The 15,534-nt window shown below is 41.0% G+C and overlaps 1 protein-coding gene across 2 annotated transcripts in view; it reads left to right on the top strand.

The window, feature by feature from the left end:
* Positions 1-15,534, top strand: part of ADGRF1 (adhesion G protein-coupled receptor F1) — a 56,268-nt gene that overhangs the window by 33,000 nt on the left and 7,734 nt on the right. Inside the window, exons 12-15 of one of the 2 annotated variants that reach the window (XM_066252209.1) lie at positions 1,509-1,550; positions 2,560-2,619; positions 7,166-7,232; positions 9,377-10,876. In XM_066252209.1, coding sequence (XP_066108306.1) covers positions 1,509-1,550; positions 2,560-2,619; positions 7,166-7,232; positions 9,377-9,450 — 243 coding nt within the window. In that variant the 3' untranslated portion in view covers positions 9,451-10,876. Of the gene's footprint in view, positions 1-1,508; positions 1,551-2,559; positions 2,620-7,165; positions 7,233-9,376; positions 10,877-15,534 lie in introns of those variants that run through there. The other variant, XM_066252216.1, reaches the window with a different exon arrangement.

Here is a 15,534-nt window from a genome sequence, read left to right as displayed (position 1 = left end):
AAAGATCCATTTTCCTAACAGTTCCTCTCACACTGAAGCAGAACATTAGACTTCTTTAGTAATCCATTCCAGCGTTTTAAATCAGCTAGACTTCACACAGCTAATGTTAGTCTCTCGTGCTGTGGACTCAGTCCTCCTTCTCTGGTGCAGACCTCTGTCAAAGCACACAGGGGAAGGGAAGTAAATCAGGAGGATTTGCTGACTCTGAACGGTGCACAGAGAATCCCCAGAGTGTGATAGAGCACAAGCTGGCAAACTGCAGCCAACAATGTTATTTTATTTGTAAATAAAGTTTTATTGAGACAGAGTCACACCCGTCTGTTTACATGTGATCTGTGGCTGCTTTCCTTATACTACCAGCAGAGGGAAGTAGTTGCAACAGAGACTGCATCACCTTCACAACCTAAAATATTTACTGCCTGGCTCTTTACAGAAGACATTTGCCGACCCCTGCAGCAAATAATGGATTCTACACGCCACAATCAGAGAGTGTTTGGAGAGTAGGTGGACTAAGTAATCCTTAGATTCTGATGAATCTGGAAGAGACCCTTCAGTGCTGGTTCAGGGACAGTTTTCTGGGTCATCTCTGCACAGTGACTCAGAACTGGTGGTTAAACCTTTGAGCACAGGACTTGAATAGGTCTGGGCTCAAATGTGTCCCATTTTCAACTGCAGGACTTTTCACAAATTGTTTAATCTCTCTGCCCCTCAGTTCTCTCACCTGTTAGACAGGACTCATGTTATTACTTATAGAGTAGATTATAAGAATTAGATAAGATACGTTAGCATTTACCACTGTGCCTGGCACATAGTAAATGCTCAGCAGGTGTCTCCTAGAAGCACCTGGTTCTTCACCCACATTAGCATAGCAGGGGACGTTTAGGTGGTGACCATGAAGGCAAACATGGACAGCACGCACCTAATGGTGGCAAGTTCAGGTAGAGGGCAGGCCCGTGGTGATACGCTGTCGGAACAGGCACAACCAAGGGTGCTGACTGGGAGGAGGTTTTCAAGGTCAGGTGAGCCTTTGCCAAGGTTTCCCCAAGGACGAGACTGGATGGGAAGGGGGGCCTGGCAGAGGTCAACTTCCTCCACCCGGCCTTAGGGTTGGGCCTTGGTGCCTCTGCCCTGGCAGCCACTCAGTAAGTGTTTACTTAATGCTCCTCCTGAAGAAAGGCTAAGATATAGAAGCAAATGGAATTGATTTGTTTGGGGTTTAGGATGACACCAACGGGAAAAGGAAGGTCCACACGCACTTGCAGTGCTACTCACTCAGTAACTTATTTATGTATACATTTGATAAAAGCTTTTTTTGAGTGCTTTGTCTCACGTCAGGCATTGGGGAGGTCACACGGTATCCTTGCCTTCAAGGAACCCACAGTCTCGTAGGGAGACAGACAAGAAAACCGCTTCAGCGTCGGGTGATAGAATAGAATAGCATTCCATATAAATGTTTTCTTTTCTTGAAAAAGATAAGACATGTGATTTATTCTATTTTTTTTTTTCAGGGTTTTTTCATCTTCTGTTTCGGAATGCTCTTGGATAGTAAGGTAGGTGTATTCACTTTTCTCTCTCTCCCCTAACCCAGGCATCTAACCCTTCCCCTTCAGTTCTGAGGCCCCTACTCATATAGAAGAGGCTAGATTATGGGTAGTATTTTGGTAATAATCCTATAATTTTACAAAAGGCAAGCTCAGTCAGGAGACAAAGGACCTAAACACTGACTGCTGATAATAAGCTATCTAGAACTAACTGCAGCCTGCAATGTGACGATATAGAAAGAGAAGGAAAAGTGTTTTTTTTTTCTTTTAATTTTTGTGCTTTATATTATGGTTTGGCAATAATTAAAAGCAAAGGTACTTTCCTTAGGGGTGAATTCCCTGTTGTTCCTTTAATTTATCCATTTATTTAGAATATACTGACTGATATATCTACTTTCATGTTTCTAGAGTTTTATATAGAGAGAGTAAATAGCTTCTAAAATTAACTAAAATTCTTATAAAAGAATGGCCAATGTACATAAAAGATTATAGAAAAAAATTTAAATGAATTCATGATTTTCCCCAAGCATTGAGCAATTTTGTTGAGAGAGGTCAAAGCAACAAGCTAATAGATGTAAGCTTTGTTTTTAATAAGAATACAAGAATATTTTAGAATTAGCACAATTGTTGGACATGCACAAAACCCCTGATTACAAAGAAGCAATTTGTTGTTCTCAATTGGCCTAAATAATCCTCTCATTTGTACAAATCACATGGTTAGGAAACTCTTCACTTCAAAGATGAACTTCCATTTAGCAATTATTGCCAATTACTAATGTCTGGGATCTGAATTATTATGGCTTTCAGTGCTGTTGCTCTTTGTTTGATTCTAGGTTGGTTTGTAAGTAAAGAAAAATAATAAAAGAAGATCAGTCCTCTCATCAGATACCCGTGCCTATAGTCTATTAGCTTCCAGGAAACACTACTATTAAATAACAGTTGCAATCTGCAGTTTTGTTCTTGACTCACTTATGTATGTTTGTATCCGTATCTCAGTGTTTCTTCGTTGCCCTTACAGCTGCGGCAATTGCTGTTCAGCAAGTTGTCTCCTTTAAGCTCTCTGAAGCAACCATCAAAGGTAATTATCTTACACTGTCATGCATCCAGGGCACAAAGTTCCGGTTTTCCTTTTTATGCAACCCCATAGAAAGACCACTTTTATGTAAGCCCCTTGAGTTTCTGTCACCATTATGTTCTGGTTATCTGTCGCAGTGCCCGCACAGGCTCAATACTCATTAGAGTTGAGTGACAGGCCCTCGCCAGTTGGCTCAGCGGTAGAGCGTCGGCCTGGCGTGCAGGGGACCTGGATTCGATTCCCGGCCAGGGCACATAAGGAGAAGCGCCCATTTGCTTCTCCACCCCCCCCCCCCCTTCCTCTCTGTCTCTCTTCCCCGGGCGCTGTGGATGGCTCCTTGGCCTCTGCCCCAGGCGCTAGAGTGGCTCTGGTCACGGCAGAGCAACGCCCTGGAGGGGCAGAGCATAGCCCCCTGGTGGGCAGAACATCGCCCCTGGTGGGCGTGCCGGGTGGATCCCGGTCGGGCGCATGCGGGAGTCTGTCTGACTGTCTCTCCCCGTTTCCAGCTTCAGAAAAAAAATACAAAAAAAATAAATAAAAAATAAAGAATTGAGTGACAGAGAGGATGAATGGATGAATGAATGAATGAAGAAATGAATGAATGAGAAGCCATGGAAGGCTTCAAGAACTCTCAGGCATCCAGGTGTGTGGATGCCATAGGAGCAAATACCTGTGAACAATCTCAGTTGTTTTAGTCTGACTTGCCTCCCAATAGCTAGAGTCGGTATGGCTCTTTTCTCTGCCTGACTTTTGGGCTCTTCTATCGACCATTTTTCCTTCCCCAGAAAACTAAGAGGTGAAGTCTTGACTAACTTCTAATATATAAAATGCAGTTTCTAAATTTTCTTTCTTAAGCTCATGTACTTTCATCCATATTTTGTATTTTTGACATTAATTTACACTTTTATCTCTCAGCAAAAACACTGAGGGCCCTTCAGAAAGGTTTCTAAAGTAGAGATATCTGAGTTTGATAAAAGTCTACTGACCTAAGTGCATGAAAACCTACATGGAAGTTGAGAGATTTTTTTTTTTACAAGGGACAATATAACCTTTTGAAATAATAGTGAGGAAATTAACCCCTGACATTAAAATTTTTTCCCTGAGTTTGCATTTCATAGTAGATAGAGGGTCCTGCTATAAATTATGTATTGGTGGGCCACGAGCCAACCGATTTGTCCTGCATTTCTTTTCCTTTTATTTACTAATTGTTATTATTATTATATATTTTTAATTCATTTTTTCCTTTCAATTGAATTTATTGGGGTGGCACTGCTTAACAAAATTTTACAGGTTTCGGGTGCCCAATGTTACAACCCATCACCTGTATACTGTATTGTGTGTTTTTTTTAAATTAAAAATAATTGGTTAATAACATTATTTAGGTTTAATGTGTACAATTCTATATTATCTGTGTATTGCATTGTGTGCCCACCACCCAAAGGGGGTGATGGAGGGAGACTGGGCTTTGGGTGGTGTGCCCTGTATTTCTGACTCAATAACCAACCGGCAGAGTGATCTTAGGAAAGTCACTTGGTGCTTTTTGGTTTCAATGTCAATTGTTAAAATTGAGTGTTGGACTAGTTACTCAAGGCAAAAGTTCTAACATTTTGTGATTTTGAGTTTATGTCTTGAAGAATTTAAATCCCTTCAAACAGAAAATACGAAGCTAATAAATAATTCACTACTCTTGCAGCCCTGGCTGGGTAGTTCAGTTGGTCAGAGCACCGTCCCAGTACGCCAAGGTTGCATACTTAATCCCGGGTCAGGGCACGTACAGGAATCAACCAATGATTGCGTAAATAAGTGGAAGAACAAATAGATGTTTCTTTCTTTTGCTTAAATCAGCCAATAAAAATTTTTTTAAAAAGAATCATTCAGTACTCTTAAGAAAAGGAGGAAGCTGCAGCATATGTGGCCGCATTAAAGAAAAGCCTAACTTTAAATTGAATCAAGACCATCTTCACCCTACAAAGCAGGAGGTCAGAATTTTTCTCATTTGAAAAGCCAAAGAGGGGAAAGCACCCAAAAGTAAAACAAATCAAACAAAAGCAAAGATGCCTGACAGCGTCTTTTCTCCCTGTTTCTAACATGGTGTTGACACTTTCCAGAAGGCTGGGTGGTCAGTATGGGGGAACTGCATTTTCAAACCAAGTGATAAAAATGGGATTTTGTTTTCTGGTTAGGTGGTTCATTTGCTTTAAAACAGAAGTACACATGGGAGAAGAAAAGATGAGTCGTCGTCATTTCCTGAGGGAGTTGGAATGAACAAGCAGGAACCCAGGTTACAGTGGCTGAGGAGTGGAGGGGGAAGCAGGGGAGATAATTTAGGAGGACACACACCCCTGTCATGGTCTCTCTCGTGAGAGCGAGGGTGGTAACAGAGGCAGATGCGGGACCAGGAGTGACAGGGTGGAGCTGAGTTGCTGGGATGTGAGCAAGTCCACATGTTGGAAGGGAGGAGCCAGCAAAGAGAAGGTCTGAAAACAAATGAGAGAGGGAGGGTAATTGACAGAAGAGGGTTACTGGGAAGTCAGGATCAGTGTCTGGCCGGCAGATGGAGGGATCAGCCTCTTCCCCGGACACAGGAAGTTTCTGGCTGGTGCAGACAGAGCAACGTGTGCAGACTGGGGACATGATGTGGGACAATTCAGAACTGGATACTTATTTTTTTAAAGTAAGAGACAAGGTTATCCACTGAACAGTGGGCAAAGGGGTGGTCTTGAAAAGAGCAGTGAACATGTGGATAGTTGGCTGGAGGCAATGGAAGTAGGAGCCAACGGTATTCTCAGCAAACATCACCCCTCAAGCCCCCATTCCTCTGTGGGGACCCACGATGAGGTTCCTCTCAAAACTTCTCCCTGCTGAGGGCTCAGGACAGACACCTCTATGGTCCTTCCATTGTTGCTAGTTACATTCTCTACAACTCTGGACCGAGAGGCAGATGCTAGTGACTGCTCCGGGCTCCCCCTTCACAAACAAAGGGTTTACCTATTCTCAGTTCTGATGATTCAAGTCCTTCTTTCAAGCAACAGCTTAAACGCTTGAAATGGCACATGCCTAAAAGGCTGCTTCCCCCAGACCATGGGGAGTCCTTGAGTGGGTTATAATCTAAGCCACTTCTCTCCAAATGGGGCAGGATGTAGTTTAAACTGCAACGATCATGACCTTAGAATTTTTCTGTCAGATTATAATCATAGATGTTTATGAACTCTGAATTCCAGAAAATCAATTCTTTGATTTGGAACTTTCAGACATCCCTTATTCTTACCTCTATGGTTACTATTATTATTTTTAAAGATTTTATTTATTTATTTATTTAAGAAAACAGAGAAAGAGAAGAAGGGAGGGAAGAGCAGAAAGCATTAACTCATAGTTGCCTCTTGTATGTGCCTTGATCGGGCAAGACCACGGTTTCAAACCAGGGACCTCAGTGTTCCAGGTTGATGCTCTAACCACCGTGCAACCTCAGGTCAGGCTGATAATTTTATTTTTTTCGGAGCTCATTGTGGAGTAACCATTTTTATATTTCAAGGAAAATGAGGAGACTGTCTCTGGGCTACCCACTGCATAAAATAAGGGCCATTTCTCCTCTTTTGATTTGGCTTCCTCATGACATGAACTACAGTAAGAAGTGGGACTTATTCCTTTCGATATCTGTGGCGTCTGAAACAGTGTCTAGCACAGTCCTGGCTGGGTGGCTCAGTAGACAGAGCATCGTCCTGGTGCGCTGAGGTCGTGGGTTCCATCCCCGGTCAGGGCACATGTGAGAAGCAACCACTGAGTGTACAACTACATGGAAGAACTAAGTGGAACGAGCTGATACCTTTCTCTCTCTCCCCCTTCTCTTTCTCTCTCTCAAATCAATGGGAAAATATTTTTTTAATAAAATAAGTAAGTAAAATAAAATAATGTCTGGCACAAAACAGCACTCAATATAAAGTGTTAAATTAATGAATGACTTAGTTAATATGTGGGAGAAGGATATAAAGGACCTTAACACTTTTACCTTTCTCAGTAAGTGCATGCTGTTGATTTTAAATATTTTATTTCAGCTCGATCATGTAGTTAAAAAGTTTTAGATTTTGTTTAGCTTCTGCACCAGTGACTAAAGGATTCTTCACAAAGGAATTGAGTATTAAGAGAAGACAGAATAAAGCAAAGCTTTACTGGAGATGATTTCTACTAGAAATTCTGTATTGTTTGTCCTCCCTTCGTTCCTCTTATGAGAAATGTGTGAACCAAGAAATGTCAGCACGGGTGTGAGAAAGGATAGTATCTCCTTGAGAATTGTTGTTCTAGTTCATTGTTAAAAGACGTAAAAATAAACAGGAATGCAAGATATCCTTAAAAACAGCTTCTTAGGCAATCTAAATTGATTAAGGCAGAAGGAAGAATGAGGAAGTAAGCACTCTTTAATTCCTTGAAAGGAGACTAGTGCACTATGGAGATAGTAGAAAGGATTTTTAATGACGCCAAGAAGTCAGGAAATGCACACCATTACCGAAAGAGCACTATTAATGTCTAAATGAATTGTTTTTCTTTTGTGCAGCAAAACTCATCAGAATTATCTGCCAAACCCAAATTCGCCAAGTCTTTTGACCCATTGCATCACAAAGGTGAGTGACAATAGAGCCGAGGATATGGAAGGTCGGAAGAGAGACTCTGACCTCACCATCTAAGGAAGACTCAGCGCCAACTTTTTAAAGGATTCATATGGGAAGTGTGAGAGTATCAGCTGGTTGCGTGTCTGAATGGTGCTCAAGGATGACACAGTCATGTTGGGGATTTGATGCTCATGGCGATCAGCGAGTACCACTTTCAATCCCATCACAAATCACCAGCACTTTTTCTAATTAGACATTATATTGTATAAATCTCTGACATTGGTCATTGAGGCCACGGGGTGAGGGAGTGTGTTTAGACTAACATCAATTGTGTCCTTATTACAGAGTCACTCTTTTTTGTGCCAGCTGCTGAGCACTGGGTATGGGCCAGGTGCTTGTGTCCTAGTGTTGAGCATATCCTCTTCCGTAAAGTGTTCCTGGAAAAGGAAGGGCCGCCATTTTCTCTCAGGGAGAGAGCACTGTCCTCTCTGCCCATGACATGCCTTGCTTCTATGCTCATATACTGGCTGTTGCTAATGTCAATGAAATTCAGCTACCAGAAGAGTGATGTTTAAGCAAGGCAGATAGTTGCAGTATTCCTGGAGGAGAAGGTTGCATGCAGCATGGAGGGCAAGGAACATTGCATTACAAGTTAAGTTGAAGTCATACTTAAGGGTTGTATTTCAGGTCCTGGCGGATTAGCGCTGTTAGTTAGAGCATTGTTCCTATTTGCCAAGAGTGTGGGTTCAATCCCCTCTCAGAGCACGTACGAGAATCAATTAATGAATGCATAAGTAAATGGAACAACAAATTGATTTCTCTCTTTCTTTCTCTCTCTTCCTCTCTCTAAAATCAATAAAAATGAAGAGCTCCATTTCATGTTAAATTCCATTAATACTTTATTAAGTTAGGAAAACAAGCAATTTATTTTAGATACTGATCAAAATTATTTAAATTCCAGATGAAGTTCAAGTGTGTGAACTTGAAAAAGCACTTCCCTCCCAAAATGTTTAACGTGCTCATCCAGAAGCCCTGGGTCAGGCTATCGCTGCCACCAACCAGCTGGTTGAGAGCCTTTTTTACAGACTGTTTTGGATTTTGTTCCTCATCAGTAAAATAAAAACAAAACAAAATGGGCCCTGGCCGGTTGGCTCAGCGGTAGAGCATCGGCCTGGCGTGCAGGGGACCCGGCTTCGATTCCTGGCCAGGGCACATAGGAGAGGCGCCCATTTGCTTCTCCACCCCCACTCCTTCCTCTCTGTCTCTCTCTTCCCCTCCCGCAGCTGAGGCTCCATTGGAGCAAAGATGGCCCGGGCGCTGGGGATGGCACCTTGGCCTCTGCCCCAGGCGCTAGAGTGGCTCTGGTCCCGGCAGCGCGACGCCCCGGAGAGGCAGAGCGTCGCCCCCTGGTGGGTGTGCCGGGTGGATCCCGGTTGGGCGCATGCGGGAGTCTGACTGTCCTTTCCCGTTTCCAGCTTCAGAAAAATACAAAAAAAAAAAAAAAAAAAAAAGAAAAGAAACGAAACAAAGGAAGAGATCACTAAGGTTTCTTACAGCAATAACATTCTGTGATCTCAAATCTACTTTATCTCACTTCCCAGCGTAGCTGAAAAAATATGGTGCTTCTCTCTCTCTTTTTAGCGAGCGAGAGAGAGAGAGAGACAGAGAGAAGGACAGAGAAACAGGAAGGAGAGAGATGAGAAAGAAGCATCAGTTATTTGTTGTGGCACCTTAGTTGATCATTGATTGTTTTCTCATATGTGCCTTGACCGGGGTTGCTACAGCAGAGCAAGTGACCCCTTCCTCAAGCCAGTGACCTTTGGGCTTAAGCCAGTGACCATGGGGTCATGTCTATGATCCCACTCTCAAGCCAGAGACCTTGAGGTTTTGAACCTGGGTCCTCTGGTTCCCAGTCTGATGCTCTATTCACCGCGCCACCACCTGGTCAGGCAGTGCTTCTCTTCTTAAGTCAGGGCTGACAAACGCAAGTCCGTGTCTCTGCCACTAGTGAAAGCTATTCCTGTCCAGATCTTTCCCTGCTGTCTTCCTAGAACTGTCCCGATTTGTGAGGCATTGCATAGGCTTATTTTCATTGTGGTTTCACGCTTGATTCCAATAAAGTAACTAGAATTCTACTCCTTTTATTCCCCTTCTAGGCACTTATGAATTTTCTCACACTGGAGAATCCTCACACGACATCGTGCTAACTCAGTTTTTATCAATTGAATAAGGCTGGGAAGTATAAAATCAAGAAATTTTTTTTTTAGAGCAACATTTAGAGCTAAATGTCAGTGAAAAAATTAGCTCAATATTAGATGAGATTTTCTGATTTAAAAGTCAGAATAAAAGATGGAGGTTTCAGTGGCCCTATCCCTGCCCTCTTTATCCTTAGTTAAATGGAAAGATTGATGTTCCCATGGTTTGATTCAACGGAATTGCGACGTAAATGTAGAAGAATAAGTTTGGTTGGAAGCTATGTCAGCTGTATCAGCCTCCCGCTGCCACAAACTATGGTCTCTTTTTTCATAAAATAGCATCATTGACATGGCATTTTCAATCATCTGAATTGGAGTAAGAAAACTTCATGAAATCGCCTTAGATAAATTGATGGACCGCATTCACTTTTTTTTTTTTATCAAAAAGTCATTGCGGGGAGAGAGAAGATGGCAGCGGAGTAGGCGGATGCACAGACACCCAGCTCTCAATACCAAACTGGAATACAAATCAATTTAGAAAAAATCAGCATGAAAAACCAACACTGAACTGCAAGAACAGCTCTCAAAAACCAAGGAGCAAAGAGGAAGCCACAATAATCCTGGTAAGGAGTGCCTGAATCTCCTCTGCTTACAGGAAGGGAAGGAGGGGGGTGAGGCTGAGAGCCCAGAGAGGATTTCACAGAGGAAAAAGAGCAGAAACTACTGCTCACAGCCACTTACCTGGCGACCAGGGAGCAAGGTGGGTTGAAAAGACCAGCTTATCTCCCAAGTGGAAAAGACAGGGAGAGGGACAGACTGTGAGGGGCTAAGGTATGCAAGAAACAAAATAAAAAAGCTGACTCATTCGTGCTGGAGGCGGCCATAGCTGGGGGAGGGACTGAACCTTTCACAAAACAGAGCTGAAGTGCTTCCGGATCAGAGATCTCCGGACATCTATCCAGCTCTAATCAGCACAACAAGACACAGCTGAAAACAAGAAGTGGGGAGGAGGGGCAGTAACTCAGGTCTCCATGGAGATCTGAGATACACCTCCCCCTACTGAAGCTGAGAGAAAAAACCCTGCCCCCAGTGAGATTAGTTGGAGGAAGAGACCTTCAGCGTCTCAGGTTACACCCACCGCATTCCTGGATACAGTTTCAAGGAAGCCCCCTGCTGAGATCAGTTAACAAGACTATCACCTGTTAAGAAAACAAACAAATCAAGACTTCAAAGCTGCCCAAATCCGAAAGTGGATTACAAATAATAGCTGATACCAACCCACGAAGACCTAAAAATAACACAACTGAAAACTGGAGGCAGACAACACCAAGCCTAGACTCAATCAACTCTACAAATAAAAAAAAAAAAAAAAAGAAGAAGATGAGAAAACAAAGGAGTGCAATCCAAATGAAACCACAAGAGACACTTTCGAGAGATGAACTGAGTGATATGGAAATAATCAAACTTCCAGATGCGGAGTTCAAAATAATGATTGTAAGGATGCTTAGGGATCTTAGAACAACAATGGAGGGGGAGTTTGAAAACCTAAATAAAGAAATAGCAAGTATAAAAAAGAATCAGTTGGAGACGACAAATACAATATCAGAAATAAAGACCACAATGGAAGGAATTAAAAACAGGATAGATAGAGCAGAGGATCGAATCAGCGAGTTAGAAGACAACTGGAATGAAGGCATGAAAGCAGAGAAGAAAAGAGAAAAAAGACTTAAAAAGTCAGAGGAAACTCTTAGAGAGCTCTGTGACAACATGAAGAGAAATAACATCCACATCATAGGGGTTCCTGAAGAAGAAGAAAAAGAACAAGGGATAGAGACTTTGTTCAATCATATCATAGCTGAAAACTTCCCTAAATTAATGCAAGAGAAACTCTCACAAATCCAAGAAGCACAGAGGACTCCATTAAAGAGAAACCCAAAGAAACCTACACCAAGACACATCATAATTAAAATACCAAAGCTAAGCGATAAAGAGAAAATATTAAAAGCTGCAAGAGAAAAAAAAGTTATCACCTACAAAGGAGCCCCCATAAGGATGACATCTGACTTCTCAACAGAAACACTTGAGGCCAGAAGGGAATGGCAAGAAATATTCAAAGTAATGCAGAACAAGAACCTACAACCAAGACTACTTTATCCAGCAAGGCTATCGTTTAAAATTGAAGGAGAAATAAAAAGCTTCCCAGACAAAAAACAACTCAAGGAATTCATTACAACCAAACCAATGCTGCAGGAAATATTAAGGGGCCTGGTGTAAACAGATAAAGTGGGAAAAGAATACAGAAAAAAAAAAAAAAGAAAAAGGAATACACCTTTAAAGAAGAAAATGGCAATAAACAACTACATATCAATAATAACCTTAAATGTAAATGGATTAAATGATCCAATCAAAAGACATAGGGTAGCTGCATGGATAAGAAAACAGGACCCATACATATGTTGTCTACAAGAGACACACCTTAGAACAAAAGACACACACAGATTGAAGGTAAAAGGATGGAAAAAAATGTTTCATGCAAACGGAAATGAAAAAAAAGCTGGGGTAGCAATACTTATATCAGACAAATTGGACTTTAAAACAAAGGATATAGTAAGAGATAAAGAAGGCCACTACATAATGATAAAGGGAGTAATCCAACAGGAAGATATAACTATTATAAATATCTACGCACCTAATATAGGAGCACCCAAATATATAAAACAGACTTTGATGGATTTAAAGGGCGAGATCAACAGCAATACTATAATAGTAGGGGATTTCAATACCCCACTAACATCACTAGATAGATCCTCAAGAAAGAAAATTAACAAAGAAACAGCAGACTTATTGGAAACACTAGATCAACTCGATTTAATAGATATCTTCAGAACCTTTCACCCTAAAGCAGCAGAATATACATTCTTTTCAAGTGCTCATGGTACATTCTCTAGGATAGACCACATGTTAGGGCACAAAAGTGCTCTTAACAAATTTAAGAAGACTGAAATCATATCAAGCACTTTCTCCGATCACAACGGCATGAAACTAGAAATGAATCACAGCAGAAAAGCTCAAAAATTCTCAAACACATGGAAACTAAATAGCAGGGTGTTAAATAATGAATGGATTAAGAATGAGATCAAAGAAGAAATAAAGAAATTCCTAGAAACGAATGACAATGAGCATACAACAACTCAAAATTTATGGGACACAGCGAAAGCAGTGCTGAGAGGGAAGTTCATAGCACTACAGGCACACTTTCAGAAGCTAGAAAAGCTCAAATAAACAACTTAACCCTGCATCTAAAAGAATTAGAAAAAGAACAGCAAGTAAAGCCCAAATGTAGTAGAAGGAAGGAAATAATAAAGATCAGAGCAGAAATAAATGACATAGAGGCTAAAGAAACAATACAGAAGATCAATGAAACTAGGAGCTGGTTCTTTGAAAAGGTAAACAAGATTGATGCACCTTTAAGTAGACTCACCAAGAAAAAGAGAGAGAGGACTCAAATAAATAAAATTAGAAATGAGAGAGGAGAAATAATAACTGACACAACAGAAATACAAAATATTGTAAGAAAATACTATGAAGAACTGTATGCCAAAAAACTAGACAACCTACCTGGCCGGTTGGCTCAGCTGTAGAGCGTCGGCCTAGCGTGTGGAGGACCCGGGTTCGATTCCCGGCCAGGGCACATAGGAGAAGCGCCCATTTGCTTCTCCACCCCTCCGCCGTGCCTTCCTCTCTGTCTCTCTCTTCCCCTCCCGCAGCCAAGGCTCCATTGGAGCAAAGATGGCCCGGGCGCTGGGGATGGCTCTGTGGCCTCTGCCTCAGGCGCTAGAGTGGCTCTGGTCGCAACATGGCGACGCCCAGGATGGGCAGAGCATCGCCCCCTGGTGGGCAGAGCATCGCCTCCTGGTGGGCGTGCCGGGTGGATCCCGGTCGGGCGCATGCGGGAGTCTGTCTGACTGTCTCTCCCTGTTTCCAGCTTCAGAAAAATGCAAAAAAAAAAAAAAAAAAAAACAAAACAAAACAAAACAAAACAAAAAAAAACTAGACAACCTAGATGAAATGGACAAATTCCTTGAAACGTACAATCTTCCAAAAATCAATCTGGAAGAATCAGAAAACTTAAACAGACCAATTACACCAAAGGAGATCGAAACAGTTATCAAAAAACTCCCAACAAGGAAAAGTCCGGGGCCCGATGGCTTCACAACAGAATTCTACCAAATATTCAAAGAAGAACTAACTCCTATCCTTCTCAAACTATTTCAAAAAATTCAAGAGGAAGGAAGACTTCCAAACTCCTTTTATGAGGTGAGCATAATTCTGATTCCAAAGCCAGGCAAAGACCACACAAAGAAAGAAAATTATAGGCCAATATCTCTGATGAATATAGATGCTAAAATCCTCAACAAAATATTAGCAAACCGGATCCAACAATATATGGAAAAAATCATACACCATGATCAAGTGGGATTTATTCTGGGGAGGCAAGGCTGGTACAATATTCGTAAATCAATCAATGTGATTCATCACATAAACAAAAAGAAGGAGAAAAACCATATGATAATTTCAATAGATGCAGAAAAAGCATTTGATAAAATCCAACACCCATTCATGATCAAAACTCTCAGCAAAGTGGGAATACAGGGAACATACCTCAACATGATAAAAGCCATCTATGAGAAACCCATAGCCAACATCATACTTAATGGGCAAAAATTAAAAGCAATACCCTTAAGATCAGGAACAAGGCAGGGGTGTCCCCTTTCACCACTCTTATTTAACATAGTCCTGGAAGTCCTAGCCACAGCAATCAGACCAGAAGAAGAAATAAAAGGCATTCAAGTTGGAAAAGAAGAAGTAAAACTATCATTATTTGCAGATGATATGATATTGTATATAGTAAACCCTAAAGTCTCAGTCAAAAAACTACTGGACCTGATAAATAAATTCAGCAAAGTGGCAGGATATAAAAATCAATACTCAGAAATCAGAAGCATTTTTATACACCAACAATGAACAGTCAGAAAGAGAAATTAAGGAAACAATCCCCTTCACAATTACAACCAAAAAAATAAAGTACCTAGGAGTAAACTTAACCAAGGAGACTAAAGACTTGTACTCGGAAAATTACAAAACATTGATAAAAGAAATCAAGGAAGATACTAACAAGTGGAAGCATATACCGTGCTCATGGTTAGGAAGAATAAACATCATTAAAATGTCTATATTACCCAAAGCAATTTACAAATTCAATGCAATACCAATTAAAATACCAATGACATACTTCAAAGATATAGAACACATATTCCAAAAATTTATATGGAACCAAAAAAGGACACGAATAGCCTCAGCAATCTTAAAAAAGAAGAATAAAGTGGGAGGTATCACACTTCCTGATATCAAGTTATACTACAAGGCCATTGTACTCAAAAGAGCCTGGTACTGGCATAAGAACAGGCATATAGATCAATGGAATAGAACAGAGAACCCAGAAATAAACCCACAGTTCTATGGACAACTGATATTTGACAAAGGAGGTAAGGAAATACAATGGAGTAAAGACTCTTTAACAAATGGTGTTGGGAAAATTGGACAGCTACCTGCAAAAAAGTGAAACTAGATCACCAGCTTACACCACTCACAAAAATAAACTCAAAATGGATAAAAGACTTGAATGTAGGCCGTGAAACCATAAGCATCTTAGAAGAAAACATAGGCAGTAAGCTCTCCGACATCTCTCGGAGCAATATATTTGCTGATTTATCTCCACGGGGAAGTGAAATAAAAGACAGGATAAACAAATGGGACTATATCAAACTAAAAAGCTTTTGCACAGCTAAAGACAACAAGAACAGAATAAAAAGACAAACTACACAATGGGAGAACATATTTGACAATACGTCTGATAAGGGGTTAATAACCAAAATTTATAAAGAACTTGTAAAACTCAACACCAGGAAGACAAACAACCCAATCCAAAAATGGGCAAAAGAGATGAATAGACACTTCTCCAAAGAGGACATACAGATGGCCAATAGGCATATGAAAAAATGCTCAACATCACTAATCATTAGAGAAATGCAAATTAAAACCACAATGAGATATCACCT

This window comes from Saccopteryx bilineata, chromosome 1 (genome assembly GCF_036850765.1).
Source record: "Saccopteryx bilineata isolate mSacBil1 chromosome 1, mSacBil1_pri_phased_curated, whole genome shotgun sequence".
In the NCBI taxonomy this organism is placed as follows: Eukaryota; Metazoa; Chordata; class Mammalia; order Chiroptera; family Emballonuridae; genus Saccopteryx; species Saccopteryx bilineata.
This window is presented reverse-complemented; position numbering and strand designations above follow the sequence as displayed.